Source organism: Nylanderia fulva, unplaced genomic scaffold (assembly GCF_048542155.1).
Source record: "Nylanderia fulva isolate GAGA-0341 unplaced genomic scaffold, ASM4854215v1 Scaffold19, whole genome shotgun sequence".
Classification (NCBI taxonomy): Eukaryota; Metazoa; Arthropoda; class Insecta; order Hymenoptera; family Formicidae; genus Nylanderia; species Nylanderia fulva.
In genome coordinates, this window is record NW_028190161.1 from 493,030 (window position 1) to 511,884 (window position 18,855).

Genomic DNA, 18,855 nt, shown 5'->3' on the forward strand with positions numbered 1-18,855 from the left:
TGTCTGTGTGTGTGGCAAAGTTGCTTTTTTAATCTATTTCGAGAATACACATTGAGCTTTCGATAGTTAATTAATTATTAACTTCTCGCTTTTTTTATGCAAAAATATTGTCGTTAAATATCTTTCAGATTCTTTAATCACCAAAAGAACATTTTTTTTCACGTCTTTGAAAAAATTTAGGATACTTATGCGTACACCATATTTAAAATTCATGGAGCATTAATTTCTCGTCAGCTGCGACAAAAGGTGTTTTCTCTCTTTTCCATTTCATTTTATTTTTTTAAAGAAATAGGTCAGTAGTAGATCGTGTACGTAAATTGCGTAAGCAGTGATTTACCGCTGAAAATTGATGTTGATCCGAGTGAAAATTAAACGAAACAGGATCTATGAGCGACAATGACGTATTACAGCTCCGTTGTGTGTCTGTGTGTGTGGCAAAGTTGCTTTTTTAATCTATTTCGAGAATACACACTGAGCTTTCGATAGTTAATTAATTATTAACTTCTCGCTTTTTTTTATGCGAAAATATTGTCGTTAGATATCTTTCAGATTCTTTAATCACCAAAAGAACATTTTCACGTCTTTGAAAAAATTTAGGATACTTATGCGTACACCATATTTGAAATTCATGGAGCATTAATTTCTCGTCAGCTGCGACAAAAGGTGTTTTCTCCTTTTCCATTTCATTTTATTTTTTTAAAGAAATAGGTCAGTAGTAGATCGTGTACGTAAATTGCGTAAACAGTGATTTACCGCTGAAAACTGATGTTGATCCGAGTGAAAATTAAACGAAACAGGATCTATGAGCGACAATGACGTATTACAGCTCCGTTGTGTGTGTGTGTGGCAAAGTTGCTTAGCAACGAAAAGAAGATACAACGCGGAGACAGAGAGACACGGAGCAAAAAGGGTCGGAGTCGAAGAAGGAGACAGGGACTTTTGCTTATATGGTCACTGATTACGGAGGGACCAAGGGCCCCAGGGCCTTGGGACCGCTATTCTTAGAAGACACGTCGCTCGTTCTCTCTTCCTTTCGCCGTCACATCCTTCTCTCCAACTCCTTCGCGTACCCTGCAGCGAACTCCTAATTACCTTTGCTTGCATATCTACCTTCTTTCTCCTTTTCCCTCGTCCTTCCCATAGCTCTTCTCCTTCGGTCATTCCTCACCTGCATGCATTATGCATTTGAAGATCGCGTGATAGTCGTGGATTATGCGGTCGTACCTGGGCCTCCCTTTTTCCACAAAAGAAATCGCGAATTGGGTTTGCCACGTCGCGAACCCTGATTTCTGCCTGGCCACGGTTACGTCAAAAAAGTCGCAAATCGAAAGTATTTTTGTATATTTTAAATGCTGTTCAAACTTAACAAATTTTAAAAATATAAAATGTGTTAATAAACCGATCACAACTGGCAATGTTATTCTTTAGTTATTTATTCAAAATTCAGACAACGTTTCGACCTTAGTTCAGGTCCTTATCAAATTTACAATCAAAAAGTAATAATTATAAATGTTGATAAATTATTAATAAAAAGCACATTTCTTAAAAATGATAAATAGCGTAAACCAATGTATATAAATTAATTAAATAAAAATCATACCTGCTAAGAAATAAATTGACACACTTCTACATAATAAAATTCATACTAAAATTCGTCCTACGTTTGTTGAACATTAACTTCGTGATATTAGAAAACGAACTAACTAAGCAGCCTTAATAACCAAATCATATATAGGATTTAAATTTTCTGTGTCTTTTTAAAGGTTGATCGTGTTGTTAAATTTTAACAAATTTTATATTCTACGCTAACTTAAAAGTTAACTTTTGTAGTCGGGATTGATCAGTTTTGGACTAAAGAAAAGTTTAGTGAACCTACACAGAGAGAATTTTCTCTTAGAATTTATCCTGAGAATCATGGTAATCGTGAAACAATATGGTATTGGAAGTATTTTATTAGAGTTTCTCTGATTAAAATAATAGATTTGTATTCTTCGCCAGAGTGAGTTTAAAAAATAATAAGGAAATTAATTAAGCGACGCAAAACTAAAACTAACTTCTTGCACAAATTGACGTGTATTTAGTTTTAGTTTTGCGTCGCTAACTATTGATTTTTTATAATTTTAGCACTTGAAAAGGACCTAAATTTAAGATCGAAACGTAGTGTACTTCATATCTAATAAAGACGAATAATATTAATAAGAGCCAGTATGGTCAAACTAATCATTAATTTCCTTATTTTCTCTGATTAATATTTACCACAATAAAAATATTAATATGTACATAGCAAATTTTTAGTAAATTTTATTATGTACATTTTTATGTACATTTTTATGTACATTTTATGTACATTTATTATGTACATTTTTTGTGAAAAATATTAATCAGAGAAACTCTCATAAGATTTTTCCAATACCATATTGTCGCGCGATTACCATGATTTTCAGGGTATAAATTTGAAGAGAAAATTCTCTCCGTGTAGAACTAACAATAAAAAACACAATCGGAAACAGCTGAATTTATTTTTGAGTATCTCGTGACTTGTATGCGCGTGTGTGAACGTAAAATATGAAGCCAATGATAAATAAATCGGTCTTATCAAAAAAAAAAAAAAAAAACGGAAACTACTTTCTGCATGCGGTGCATACATCGCCCCGTTCGACTTTTTCTTTCTATCGCGCTTCGCCTTGTTTCCTGCAAAATTCCCGTCGCATATATTCACGGTGAATTGACGTTACACCGCGCTTTCGCACGATAACGCGTTCCGCTAGGATTCCTTCCTTTTTTCGCTAGTCTGACGAACTACCCGCGAACTTCCGCGGGAGAGAGCCGGGAAATCCCGGCGCGGCCGGCAAATTGAATTTATCCTGCCGCACCGCTGATGAAATAGAATTCAATTATTAGTAATATGGTGAATCGTGGGCTATGATTGGAAGGGAATTGCGCGCAGGACGGCGAAGGAAATTTCGTTGCAAAAAAATTTAGTCCTGCAAAATTCATCGAATTTAATTACTGGCCTCTGTTTAATTGCACGCTGCATGCTTGCGCTACTCGATATTTGTTTGATAAATATGCCCGATAAATTTGAGAGGGAAAAGTCAAATCGATAATACTCTCGATAAAATTATCATAAATTCAAATGTATTAATATTAAATATGAATTCGCGAATTATTGTGTTGTGGGTGACGCGTGTTTTATCTCGCTACTCGGAAAAAATTGTTAGTATTAATTAAAACGCGTTTTAACAGATGAAAATCTGTCTATGATAAAAGAATAGCTCATCACGGATGGATAAAAAAGATATTGTTTTGCTACTCGGGAAAAATTTGCAAATATTAATTAAAGCGTTTATGAAATAATAATATCCGTGAAATTGTTAGCAGGTATAAAAATCCATCGACATGTGACGAGAGAGGAGATATAATAATTTCACAATTTTATTCAAACAACAAACGCTCTTGTTAAAAATAGATTTCACGCAGAACTCTCTCTTGTTTAAGTGTCGTACTTGAAATTGATATTTTACATTTGAATACACATTTACACAAACTCACACACACATAAAATTAAAGTTTAAACATAATAAATTTATGATATAAAACTATGAAGTCACCAGATGATAATTAAAAAATGATAATAATTCAATCGACCAATTCTGGCAAATAATTAAATTTATTGAATTTTCACAACGTTTCGTTGTTCATAATAAATTTAGCCAAATTTCCAATAATTATATCAACTATTTACACCATCAGTCTATAAAGTTTTCTTATTACACGAGTATTAATACAGTGTCTAACTAACTCTGCCGTTTTCGTTTGGTGATACTGAAATTATGTTCCGACGACGAAGATTCTCGATCTTGCCCGAGGGGTGGATTCAATAATCTCACGGCAATTTACATCAAATTAGCAGTGCGCGTTTGCGCGATCACGTGGAATCACCCCGTCGATGGTACATAAACGCGGCCTCTTCATTACGACGCGCTTTAAGTACCGTGATCTGAAAATGGGGCCTCCGTCCATCCTGGACACGCGCAACAATGCGCGTGTGGTATTATTATAATAAATGGTTGCGTGTTGCTTGTCTGTTGCAGAAAAATTGCTGAACAGCGAGGGCCGCGAGCTGCGACGGGCTCTCTTCTCCCTCAAGCAGATTTTTCAGGTGAGTTTACAATTCGCGATAGAGCGAATAGGATGAGAGAGAGAGAGAGAGAGAGAGAGAGAATGCCACGTATACGATGGAGCTTGGAAAATAGATGGGTGGCGAGGCGCGTGACGAAGTCTAGCGGTGGATATTTTTACGCGAAACTACTTGTCCGACGAGTAAATATTTGCATAGCGAGTCGAGAGCGAGTGCATCTTTTCGCCGAAGACGCGCGCGAATTTTTTTCCCTTCTCTTTCCTCCAGAGAGAAACCTGACTTAACCGAGAATGAAAATTTTCGATCAAATATTTGGCGATTTTAAATCATAATATTTGTCCCGGTAAGTTATCCGTAAATATATAAAACGCGCGAGTTGCTGCATCTTGAATAATCATAATACGAAGGAGAAAATTCTTACTTTTTCATACGCGCATATATTCAGTTATGTATATTTATGTTGCTTTCTAAACTGCGAAAGATGATGATGACGCAGCAGTTGCATCGATTCCAAATCTTCGAGATTCTTTACTTGTCTGTTGAAAATGATCTTGCTATTACATTGTTAAGTACTTGAGAGCATATGAAATAAAACCGCTCTTACTTATCAAATAATGATTTTCCTTTTTTCACCCTATAACGATGTTCCACTTTCTGCGCGAGCAATTTTCTTCCTGGTATTATCTCTTTTATCAAGGAAGATTGTATTGCAATTTTTCGACACGAAGAATATTATAGCATGTCAGTTGAAATACGTCTTTTTCTATTTTTCTAAGTACATTCAAAATGTCTTCTCAAGATTTAAATCTTATTTAAGAATTAAATGGCTTATTCATACAAGCTGTCTATCATCCTCGTGTTCCTTTCGTCGTCTACTAATTTCCAAGACCGAGATTATTGGAAATACCGAATTAATTTTGTGCTCGTAACGAGTTAATTAAATCTCGCACGCGTTTAACGATCTTATCCCCTTTCCAATTATTGCCATCGCTGATTCCAAATCTTCATCACCATGTATCTCTCGTATTCTTGCACATCTTTCCTCGTTAATCCATAGAGCTAATTGAATTTACCGTCGTGTAAATCAATTGCACGTCTGCCCGATATATGATCTAGTCGCGAGACACGTGTGCGAACATATTTTATAATTACTTCCACACACGATTCTGTGTCCCCTTTGTTATTCTCTTCTCGGTCGATACCGAATTTCTCTCTTTCTCTCGCCGCAGAAATCGAGGAAACGCATCGGTACGAGTTCAATTTCGCTTCTTAATCCGCCGGGCTAATTGAGTCTACGTCGTGTCTAAGTCCCGTGTAAACTTCCGCCATCTCAGGACCGACGAGGAAGGGAAGAAGGGTTGAAGGGAGACATAGGGATATATACCCAAGTATACGCGAACCGTCCGACGAGATCGCGAACGAGCCGCGGCGCCCTGGAAACGAGGGGGTTTAATCAAACTTCGTAGATTTTCCATTATGCCCGCGACTTTACGCCCGGAGCGGCATAACTAATTCCATTTAACCTCGGTTGCGCGGAACGGGTTGTGACGGGACGGGTTGGGCTTAGGTGGCAATGTAGAGGTAAATCGCGCCGCCGCGCCGTCAGGATCGGATATCAACAGTCACGTTAAGTTCTTCTCCTAGATAGATGTTTTCCCGGATCTCAATTTGTGGGAAAATTTTGCGCGTGTTCGGAGAAATGAAAAAAATATATTGGCATATGTTAGAAAATGTAAAGAATGTTAACTGCCTGAAAAAATTGTTTCTGAAATATTAATAAATATACGAATTAAATATTTTTTGGCCAATTAGAATTCTTGGATTTTTTATTGCTTTTTATTGCTATCGGATATCAGCAGTCACGTTAAGTTCTTCTAGATAGATGTTTTCCCGGATCTCAATTTGTGGGAAAATTTTGCGCGTGTTCAGAGAAATGAAAAAAATATATTGGTGTATGTTAGAAGATGTGGAGAATGTTAACTGCCTGAAAAAAATTGTTTCTGGAATATTAATAAATATACGAATTAAATATTTTTTGGTTAATTAAAATTCTTGGATTTTTTATTGCTTTTATTGCTTTTTATTGCTATCAGATATCAGCAGTCACGTTAAGTTCTTCTAGATAGATGTTTTTCCGGATCTCAATTTGTGGGAAAATTTTGCGCGTGTTCGGAGAAATGAAAAAAATATATTAGTGTATGTTAGAAGATGTGGAGAATGTTAACTGTCTGAAAAAAATTGTTTCTAAAATATTAATGAATATACGAATTAAATATGTTTTGGCCAATTAAAATTCTTGGATTTTTTATTGCTTTTTATTGCTATCGGATATCACGTTAAGTTCTTCTTTCAGATAGATGTTTTCCCGGATCTCAATTTGTGGGAAAATTTTGCGCGTGTTCGGAGAAATGAAAAAAATATATTGGTGTATGTTAGAAGATGTGGAGAATGTTAACTGCCTGAAAAAAATTGTTTCTGAAATATTAATAAATATACGAATTAAATATTTTTTGGTTAATTAAAATTCTTGGATTTTTTATTGCTTTTTATTGCTATCGGATATCACGTTAAGTTCTTCTTCAAGATAGATGTTTTCCCGGATCTCAATTTATGAGGAAATTTTGCGCGTGTTCGGAGAAATGAAAAAAATATATTGGTGTATGTTAGAAGATGTGGAGAATGTTAAACTGCCTGAAAAAAATTGTTTCTGAAATATTAATAAATATACGAATTAAATATTTTTTGGTTAATTAAAATTCTTGGATTTTTTATTGCTTTTTATTGCTATCGGATATCAGCAGTCACGTTAAGTTCTTCTAGATAGATGTTTTCCCGGATCTTAATTTGTGGGAAAATTTTGCGCGTGTTCGGAGAAATGAAAAAAATATATTGGTGTACTCGTATGTTAGAAGATGTGGAGAATGTTAACTGTCTGAAAAAAATTGTTTCTGAAATATTAATGAATATACGAATTAAATATTTTTTGGCCAATTAAAATTCTTGGATTTTTTATTGCTTTTTATTGCTATCGGATATCACGTTAAGTTCTTCTTCTAGATAGATGTTTTCCCGGATCTCAATTTGTGAGAAAATTTTGCGCGTGTTCAGAGAAATGAAAAAAACATTGGTATATGTTAGAAAATGTAAAGAATGTTAACTGCTTGAAAAAATTGTTTCTGAAATATTAATAAATATACGAATTAAATATGTTTTGGCCAAATAAAATTCTTGGGTTTTTTATCGCTTGAACAATTTTTTATATACTTTGTTTTTAATATTTCAGATACAATTTTATTTTCCTTTTATTGAACAATAAAAATTCTCGATTAAAGTCTTTAGACATATTTCTTTTATATTTTTCTAGACGCGCACAACAAATTGAGATATATGAGAAAATATCTATTAAGCTTTCTATATAATTCTCGTATTACATTTTATATCTATGAAATTCTTGTATTTTACTTGTCTGAAAAAGGAAGATAAATTATTTCTGAAATAGATATTAATAAATACGAGTAAAACATTTTTGACAAATATTCGACAAATAATTATAATATATTATTTCGAAAATGAAAGACTGCTAATTATTCTCTTGTGTTCGCTAATTTCACTTATCTTACTCTTTCCTGTGATGTAAAGTAGTTACACGTGCAACGCAAACGTATTAATTAAAATGTAATACAATAACTTTCCAAGTTGCGCAGGCTAAAAGCTTTCTGTTCTGATACAATTAAGAAACATGTCTAGCTGCAATAATGCATCTAGGTCTTTAGGAAAATACCTGCACAAATTGTTCTTATTTAATATATCAGCATGGATTAATGTTGTCGCCATGTTAAGTTATAATCAAGCCAGCTTATCGCGAATTTCAATTTTCCAGGAGGACAAGGATCTCGTGCACGAATTCGTGCAAAATGACGGACTTGCCTGTCTTATCAAAGTCAGCAGCGAAGCCGACCAAAATTACCAAAATTACATTTTACGAGGTGAGTGCTTTATTTATCACAAAATTGAAGTTTAGCTGCATCCATAATATTTCCTGATTCAATAAAGAGAAATCGACGTCTCTTTCGCTTAAATTATTATCTTATTTGTAAAATTTTTTCATTTATATAAAACTGAATTCTCTGAAATAATTTAATTCTCTAAAATAGAACTTCTGTTAAAAGCGTAAGAACAGAATAATTTTCAAAAATAGTAAAAGTTTTAAAAAATTTAAGGATCAAACCTATAAATAATATTTGTATGTTTTTTCGTGAATGAGAGACGTTAGAGAAAATTAATGAATTCTGTGTTTAAGAAATAATTTACATCTCTTTCCTGATTGAAGATATGCGTTTGCTTATTTGTCGCTTTCATATTTAATACATGCAAAAATTAAGCGATAATTATATTAGTATCTTCTCGTGATCGCTTGATGTTTTTACTTATATATCTCGAAAATAATAAAAAAAAAATCATTTTACTAATAAATATAATATTACAAAGGATGAAATTTGATCATAAATTTCTTGATCAATTTCGTCACAAATCTTGAAATATTGCATGTACCATAACTTTGACAACTTGTGAATGACTATTATATGGCGGTAGAGGTTGTCAGTTCGGAGAATTCGGGCACAGAAGATAATTATTCTCCAACTTCCGCACAATAAAGACGGCGCGGCCAATTAGTCGACGGGAAAGTCGTACTGTAAATGGCCCCGTAAATTGAGTTAAGGGAACGACGCGACCTTGTCGGCGTGTGCACGTCGAGAGAGATTTCGTGGTAGACGTCGCTTCTCCTCGTCGCGTCGCAATCTACGCGAGTAACGATAAGATAATACCCGGCGTAATGCAGCGAGCGTTTAACGAGCGCGGCATCAACTCGGTATCCTCGTCTTCGCTTTTCCAAGAAGGACGTATAACGATGATATTATCGTCTGGAAGGCGATACCGCGCGCGAAGCGTTCACGCCGCGCCGTCACGTTTACGAAAGCGTCGACACGTGGGAGCCCGCGAGATGCGGTGGCTCGTGACTAGCTGTCAAACCGCGACGCGTCGCGAATTATGAATGGCGCCTTTTGATCGGCTCTTTCGAGTACGCGGCATCCCGGGGTTCAAGTGCTCCGCAAACTGTCGGCTCGACATGTAAGCGAACGCGTTAATTCTACATTATGTGACGGTTATTTGTCGTGTATACTTGCTGAAGCTGAAGTGACTCAAGGAACTTGTATACGACAGAGAGGAATTCATAATCAGAAGAATAAAAAATATGATAAGGAGAGATTATAGGATCGCGAGCGCACTTTCAAGCATAGTTTGATAATTATAATGATTTTTTCTTACAGACGTCGCTTGAATTTATTTATTTTATAATGAATAATCATATTTGCTCTCGACAGATTCTTCGATTAATTGTATTAGCATCATTACAAATGATAAATTTTGCGAGTTATTTGAAGATTATAATATAGTCTGTAATAAAGTATATGGTTCGATGTGCGCTGATTGCGATCTATATCTAATCTTCTAATTCGATTACCTCGTCATAACTTATGCCTTCTGTAATAATAACGGTTGGATTAACGTTTGTGTCAGTGAAACGTGCTTAAATTGCTTTACCGTCATCGTTATTGCCGACACGAATATGTTGCTGATATGATTCACGTAGTCGCGCGAATACCGGAATTTTGATGATTCTATTATAATGTACATATGTATGTATACGTGTAAACATATGTAATATATATTTGTTTTATCTGCGTTGAGATAAAATCTTGCTCGATTGTATTATGCAGCGTTAAATTCGCCTATATACCTATAAGTTAAATATTGATTGACACGCGAGAATATAAAAGTGAAAAATAAATTACTGATTGTTAATCAGTATTATTTCTGATTTCAATCTGATTTATGAAACATGATTTGAAAATTAAACATTGCTAAAAATCTCGCAAATACATGGTCGACTTACAATTAGTCGGAATTAAATTTTCGGGCCAATTCGTCGCGACAATAATTTATAGATTCGATTTGACAAACACTCGTGTAATTAGTTTATAATATATATATTTTACGGTTCATTTTTGTTACCATAAAATCAATTCGAGTCGCTAAGTGACATATATTATTGTTTGCATTATGTTTTTCAGCTATTGTTATCCATTATAGTTATTTATTATTTGACGAAGAATTGATCTCATTTTTTCTTTTATTGCTTCTAATTAATTTTCGTTGAAACAGCTTCCATCTGCAAAAGCACGAGTGTTTGCAACAGCTCTTTCTCATATTTTTCGCGCATTTTACAAGCCAAGCGTGCCAAGCGTAATTTATTTAGAGCAGCGAGCTTTTGTTGAAACACGCGAGTTTTAAGCGGCAACGTGTGAGCACAAGCAGGTTTTGGGCGTAATTTCACATGGGATAAAATCCGAGTAAACCTACGATCGGCAAAATTTACACGTTAAATTGCTGTCGCACCTACCCGCGGGCCGAGGACGAGCCGGAAATCAGTTTCGTAAACAACACGAAGCGGCATATAGTCCAAAAAATATAGGCAACATCGTTTCGGATCGCCGAGATTTTGATGGATTTCACATTTCAGCTGCAACGATGCTTTTATTTTTTTTTGTTGTTGCGTATATACATATCTATACTGAAAGAGATTTCCGTATCGACTCCTCTTTCGTTTATATTTTTGCACTCCGGCAAAAATAGCAAAATATCACGATGCAAATGAGAAAACGAAATAAATAACTATATGATACAATATCAAACAATTCTAAAATTTGAGAAGAAAAAAAACATTGAATAATGTGAAAAATATTTAAAATAGTCTGAAGTATATTTTTAACAATATATATTCAATGTTTTTTTCCAACTTTCAGAATTATTCGTGGAATTATATTCTATCATTTATTTCGCCCTTTAATTCACACTGTAACGCGCGCTATTTTCGGACAGCTGTGAAATCCACATTAGGAAGGTACATTTACGAATAATGGGGCGAAGACCCGTCTCTCTTTATATCGCGATTGTCTGTAACAATTTCACCCTGGGTGTTTAATCTCGCAACTCGTTTGCATTCATGCAGCACTCGGCCAGGTGATGCTGTACGTCGACGGCATGAACGGGGTGATGGAACATGGACAGACGGTGGAATGGCTGTATACGTTAATTGCAAGTCGTTTTCGGCTGGTGGTGAAGACGGCGCTTAAGCTGCTGCTCGTGTTTGTGGAGTACGTGGAAACAAATAGTCTGCTGTTGGTCAGAGCTGTCAGAACGGTGGATCAGGCCAGAGGCGTCGTACCGTGGATTAACGTGATGAAACTTCTGAAGGATTACGATGCCGCCGATACGGAGCTGCTCATATACGCGACGACGTTGATCAACAAGTGCTTGAACGGCATTCCCGATCAGGACACTTATTACGATCAAGTCGACTGTCTCGAAGAGCAAGGTATGGAGGGCGTCATCCAGAGGTACATGTCGAAGCAGGGCACGGATCTCGATTTGCTCAGGCAGTTTCAGATCTACGAGGCGGTGCTGCATCACGAAGACGGCGACAGAGGATCGCCGATACGCCAATTAGATGATAATATAAGGTAGGCGATATCGTAACTTGAGCATGATTTATCATTTTATATCTCTGAGATTTCTATTTCTTTTTTATCTGTATATTTATTAAATATCGTATTATTTTTTATTAAGAAATTTTAGTAAAGATAATTATGTTATAATACGAGAATTGTATACCAGGGAAGACCTAAGCAATTTTTTTTTTTTTTGAAAAATAAATATAAATATTATAATTATAAATAGAAAGTTATATTTTTTTAAGACGGTTAATAAAAATTATTTAAATGGAAATTATATTACTTTGACAGAATTTTAATTTTAATTGCTTATTAAATATAACATTCAAAATTAAATATTTAGGAACAATCTAGTACCGATCAAATTTTTATAGAAGAAAAATTACCAAGAAATGATATTATTTTATATCTCTGAGATTTCTACTTCTTTTTTATCTGTATATTTATTAAATATCGTATTATTTTTTATTAAGAAATTTTAGTAAAGATAATTATGTTATAATACGAGAATTGTATACCAGGGAAGACCTAAACAATTTTTTTTTTTTTTTTGAAAAATAAATATAAATATTATAATTATAAATAGAACGTTATATTTTTTTAAGACGGTTAATAAAAATTATTTAAATTGAAATTATATTACTTTGACAGAATTTTAATTTAAATTGCTTATTACATATAACATTCCAAATTAAATATTTAGGAACAATCTAGCACCGATCAAATTTTCATAGAAGAAAAATTACCAAGAAATGATATTATTTTATATCTCTGAGATTTCTACTTCTTTTTTATCTGTATATTTATTAAATATCGTATTATTTTTTATTAAGAAATTTTAGTAAAGATAATTATGTTATAATACGAGAATTGTATACCAGGGAAGACCTAAACAATTTTTTTTTTTTTGAAAAATAAATATAAATATTATAATTATAAATAGAACGTTATATTTTTTAAGACAGTTAATAAAAATTATTTAAATGGAAATTATATTACTTTGACAGAATTTTAATTTAAATTGCTTATTACATATAACATTCAAAATTAAATATTTAGGAACAATCTAGTACCGATCAAATTTTTATAGAAGAAAAATTACCAAGAAATGTAAAAAGTAAAAAAGAATATTGAGAAGATATTATATTCTATTTTATGAAAATCTAACGAAGATACATATTTTACTATTTTACTGACTTTACAGAAAAACTTTACGAAACCGCAAGTCTTTAGTGGATTCTCACGAACGACGAAAATCTCGGAGACATTCGACAGGTAATTCGCCCTTGTCGATGTCTTTGAATGCACGTCTAAGTCCACGTCTAAATCATACTCTGGGCATGAGCTCACTGAACAACACCTTGAATTCGAACTTACCAGATGATGACGACGAATCAAGTAGCTCTCAAAGTTCCCAGGGTCATCTGGGTGAAGTTCAGCTCAACGGCAGTTATAAAGAAAATAAAGGTAATTTTTTTTCTCATTCTTTTTCTCTCTCTTTCCTGTTTTAATTATACTACTTATAAATATAATATATTTAACCACGAAAAGAAATCTCGAGATTAAATAGTTTATTTATAATTTATTTATAATCGTTTATTTAATCAGTTCTGCTTTCGCAGTAGTAAAACAGACATATTTTGCTATTCAAGTTTGAATCTATTTAGATTTGTATCTGTTTATAAATTTCATAAAATATTTTATTTACTCTTTGCTATTTTATTGCACTGCTAAATTATAAGTTTTTTTATGGTGTAACTCGGAATAGTAGCAGTGCATGTTTAAAGACGTCGAAGTTTTCAGTAGATTAAGTAAAGGAATAAACTTACTTTATACTACTGCGAAAATTGACGGCAGAAATGTGTTTTTGCTTTATGTATAATCAAGTTAATTTGAACATTTTTCTGACAAAGATTAAGTATATATACAATATACATTTAAAATTAATATCGCAGAGTTTTTTAAATTCTGCTTTACGAATTGTTACATATCTTTTTATTCTCTTTCTCAATAACATTTTTATATACTTTTATCAAAAGAACCGATCAGCTGTTAAATAAATTATAATAATACTAAAATAATACTAAAATCCAGAGATTAATTTTCCAAATTTCTCAGGCAATCTCAATTGGCGAACATTGTAAATTGATTCGTTAGCAATTCGATTGCATGGCGAATATACGAACTTGGACGCCCACGGGGTACGATTTCTGCATCGGCGAATTGCCTACCGAGACCTTGCGGTTTTCAGTTCCCTTGCGCATTTCATCGGAGACGCGATACGCGGTCAGCATACCTGTAAATGTTCCATTAGATTTCTGAAGATATCAAATATACGTCGGGCCGAATATAACATCACAAGTGGAATCTTGCGATTTATCTTTTTACAAAGAATGTATATTGTTCAAAAATTGATCTTTTCGTTCGACGATATATTTTTAATGATAAATAATAAATATGATAAATTATCATTTCTGCAATTTTTGTTGGAAAAATCTGCAGAAAATTTCATAAAATTTATTGGGAAAAAATTTTCATATTTTATATTGAATTTATAGAGGGTGTCAATTTGATTTTTAAGATATACATATGCGATTAATGGAGAATAGAAAATTGTTTCACGTGTTTCAGTGGATGTTGGTGTTACACCAGCTCTGAGACGGCGAAGAGAACGTGCGGAGAGACAGAGGAGCTTTATTAGAGAGCAACAAGAGGCTACTGCAAACATGAGAGCTTCGCTTGGTCACACCGATGATCAGGAAAGTGAGTACTTCATTTAATCGACCATTTTTAATTGCTACATTTTTTTATTGTTTCAATTAATTTTATTTTTATCTTTTTAATTTATTTTATTTTTAAAATTAAATCTTCGATTATTATTAATATTATTCTCGTTTTCACAAAAGAGAAATCTTGTAATCGTTTAATTATTTTATCATATTTTATATATTTATTTACACATAAATGATTTAAAAATAAATATATTAAAAAATAAAATTTGTGTAAAAATTTCTTGTAAAATATATTATATAAAATATACTTTTGAATCAAATTTTTATGTTAAAATTATTAGACAAAAATTTAATGAAATCTATTTGAATTTTTTTAAATATGCGCATATTTTCTTTAAAATTAAATGCACAAGAAGATGTCATTGTAATATTGCAATAAATTTTTTTTATCGTCTGTCCTATCAAGGTCAATTCGCATCGAATAGTCTGCGATACACGAACGGCACTTCTTACGAGAGGAACGCTGATTCTCCTTCGAACAAGTTGTCTAGAACGAACAGCAGGAAGGACTTGACGCCCTTGATGAATGCAGCGAACAAGCTCGACTCGGAGGAGAAGAAACCGTGGTACGGCAAAAGTCCCAACGAAGGTGTCGAGTACGAAGAAAGTAATCACACTGACGAAGATGGGGATCGTCGAGTGGTTCTGCAGCTTAAGAGGGAAGGTACCGTCAAGGATCTTACGCAGAAGTTGGCGGCACAGAATCTTATACCTAGCAGTCCTGTGGAGGAGAAAGTTTCCAGGTAATTTCGGCACAACCTTCATTTCAGATGCATGTTATTCGATTGATTTATCTCTCGCGCCTTTATTCTATATTCTCGTACATTTAATTTATTTTTTAATTTATATTCCATTAAACAGAAGACTTATAAAAAAGAATGAAATCAATATTTTGAAAAATAGTTAAATATTAAGAGAAAGAAAGATCCTTACATTATTTTAAAAAATATCTCTATGCTAATATAATTTTATTTATATTTTAGTACATTTATGATATTTGCATAATTTGAAAAGAAGATATTTTTATAGTACAACTATAGAAATTTATACTACTAGGAAATGTTGCTATTATAAACAATTATTATCAATACAATTAGAGACAGTGGGATTGATTTTTACTAGATATTTATTTATCAACAATTTTATGCATTCCTAACAAAGTTTTTATTTAATCGCGAAATAATATTTTTGAATGCAAAAGTTGGTTTAACTTTTCTGACAAATGGAAGTAGAAAATAGCGTATTAGGATAGCGCGAGGTATTGACAACAGCAATGGTACTTGAGGGTTGGAAGAACTGCACAAACTTTGTCGTACTCGAGCCGGAAGTTCCACCGAGTTAATTTTACGCAGGATATTGCAAAAGTAGCACGGTTCGTATAAAACTTAGTTTTCTGTCGCCGCCGGATGCGAAACTTTCGACAAAATCGATAAGCAGCCCTATCTTGAGTAAATTTTTTTTATGATAGAAAAATATTTAATCGATAAAAATCGATTAATTGTGTGTTAACACATTATTGCAAAATATCTCTTTAAATATTATAATATTTTTCGATACTATAATTGCAGCAAGCGAATTATCAAGAAAATCGGTTGAAACATTTTCAAAGAGATTAAATCATATGACGGGCAATTTGATTCCGGTGATTTTCATGTTATAAGTACATAAAGAGCATTACATTATTAATCATCGGGATTAAACTAGAGATTATTTCTATGTTTGATATTAAAATTTAAATATATCGTTTTAATCCTTATATATGTAAACAATTCATTTACACGATAATTCAGTCGATCAATATTGTCGAGCAAAATTAAATTAGCAGATATATTATCGATGCTTTTAACTGTTTATCCCTTTATATGCTCTTTCGCCCTTTATTTCGCGCTATATATTTAAAATATGGATACTCGCGTTATTAAATATATCGCGCGGTTTTATATATATATACAGTACCTTTCATAAGTTTAGAAACACCTTACATTTTACAGTTAAACAATCGTATGGCAGCGATCTGTGTAGATTTTTTGTATCAATAAATCGTAAAATTATATTTAAATAACATTTTTATTTATGACAGATCGCTGCCATGCGATTGTTTAACTGTTAAGTGTAAAGTGTTTCCAAACTTGTGAAAGGTACTGTATGCAATAAATAACAAATGTCCATTTATAAGACTGTTTTTTGTTATCACGATTAATAATATTTCAAATAATACACTGATAAAAAACATTCCCTTAAGTTTATATTCTTGCATGTTACAAATATCTAATTAAAGAATATTTCTTTCGAGAATTTTTCTCTTAAATTAAGAGGATCCTTTTGACAGATCTCTGCAGATTTTGTGTATAAATAAATCATAAAATAAACAAAAAATATTTAAATGACATTTTTATTTATAACAGATCCAATTCTTTAACTGTAAAGTGTAAGATGTTTCCAAACTTATAGAGGGTACTGTATACGATCCAGCATGTTTCACGCGCATTTTCAGAATAGGAGACATGAGCGGGCTGATATCGAAGGCGAAGGAGGGCCTGGCGAAGTCCAAATCCAAAGCAGACGTATTGAAGTCGCCTACCGGCGACAATCTGCCGAAGCTGCAGGAGACGAAGAAATCGGAGAACGAGCTGCACTGGGAGGAGCTGGTGAAGAAGCTGAAGAGACCGCTCGCGCTCTGCGACCTGGACTTCACCGATCTGAATTCCGAGGACGAGATCGACGTTCTGGGATCCGCTAACGTGACAAATGGGGTGCCACCTCCGCCGCCGCCGATGGCGCCGCCGGCCGGTGACATTTTGACACCTCCGCCCATGCCGTTGAGCGCGAGACTGCCGCCTCCGCTGCCTCAGGCTCCGCTGCTGCCCTTCAGCCTGAAGGTCTCGAGGCCGCCGGCCAGCGAGGCGCCGAAGAGCCCGCCGTCGTTGCTCGCGAAGAAGAGCAAGAAGACCGTGAAGCTGTTCTGGAAGGAGGTGCGGCACGACCCCAATATCCTTGCGCGGCTCGACAAGCACAAGATGATCTGGGACGAGCTGTCACCCGTGACCGTCGACACGCAGAAGCTCGAGCATCTCTTCGAGAGTCGCGCCAAGGACCTCATCACCAAGGTGAGTTACGTTCAATTCTTATTATTTGATTTGGTGTATTTTTCGTCATACCGGTGACGAATCGCGAGTTTCAGCTTGGAGCGAACAGCTGAGAAGGATGACGTAAATGACGGCTGGTTTTGTGGTTTCTTTTATAGGAGTTTAAAATAGAGGCCGTATTTCGCGGCGTTATTTATTTTTTTGCGTTATTTGATGAAAAAACCGCGATATTAATCATTCTCGAAGACAGACGGACGATTAATGATGTATTAAAAAATTTATCATTTATTATAATTTAATCTATTTTTTATTTTGCTTTGTATTGAGTTGCTAGCCATTTTATGATTGATCAGTTTTTGTGGGAAAAACTAATGTTTCGATCTCAAACAAGGTTGGCAAAAAAGAATCTTTTCACGGCATTAAAAGCTCGATATGTATAAAACAATAATTCTATATACACAAATTCTACACATGTTTGTTGATCAACAAATTTGGAGTTGCATGCATTTAAGGGGATGATATTTTTGTATTGCATCAATTTGCATCGTATCATTTATAATTTTAATAATATCCAAAATTGTAATTAATTATCGCACGTCGCTACGTGAGATCGTAATTGGACATAGTTACATAATAAACAAAAGTTAAATTTGTGATTTATTTTAATTGGACATAATTATGAAACAATTACAATTTCATGATTTTCTAAAATAAAATTTTACATCAATCTGGAGAGAAAGATGTTAATTAACTGTAAATATTGCTCAACTAAATATTATTAAAGCTTTAAAGTAGCTTATTTTATATATTGAAAATTGCGTCAATCGTTTTAAATTCTTGTAAATATACATATTTAGTGTAAATAATCAGACATTGTCGATTTATTTAATTAAATTTGATTCATGATTGATTATTTAGATTTTGTTTGATCTTATTCATTCGTAGCCGATGAAATATTTATGACAATGTTAATGAATTATGTATTGTGAAAGAGGTAATATTTCTTTTTATATATATTATATTTTTTCTATATTTTCTGAACTTTTATTTTTGATTTGAAAATTTTTTGTTAATAATTTATGCAATGAAAAGTTACATATCTCTCTCAACTATAATCCTTTTTATTTATGTTTAATGGATCTTAAGTTTGGGATTATGTTAATCAGTAAATAAGAGTGCCAGGGATATTAAAGAAAATAGCTTCTGGAATGCAGTACGCTGGTTTTAACCTTTCTCGTCAAGATGTTAGTGTCGCAAATTAC

General features: G+C 33.5%; 1 protein-coding gene across 4 annotated transcripts in view; it reads left to right on the top strand.

Moving 5' to 3' along the window:
* Positions 1 to 18,855, top strand: part of Fhos (Formin homology 2 domain containing) — a 183,127-nt gene that overhangs the window by 141,727 nt on the left and 22,545 nt on the right. For all 4 annotated transcript variants that reach the window (XM_085481670.1, XM_085481671.1, XM_085481672.1 and 1 more), the window contains 7 exons: positions 4,095 to 4,162; positions 8,022 to 8,127; positions 11,214 to 11,724; positions 12,920 to 13,182; positions 14,347 to 14,478; positions 14,914 to 15,250; positions 17,002 to 17,614. In XM_085481670.1, coding sequence (XP_085337796.1) covers positions 4,095 to 4,162; positions 8,022 to 8,127; positions 11,214 to 11,724; positions 12,920 to 13,182; positions 14,347 to 14,478; positions 14,914 to 15,250; positions 17,002 to 17,614 — 2,030 coding nt within the window. The remainder of the gene's footprint in view (positions 1 to 4,094; positions 4,163 to 8,021; positions 8,128 to 11,213; positions 11,725 to 12,919; positions 13,183 to 14,346; positions 14,479 to 14,913; positions 15,251 to 17,001; positions 17,615 to 18,855) is intronic.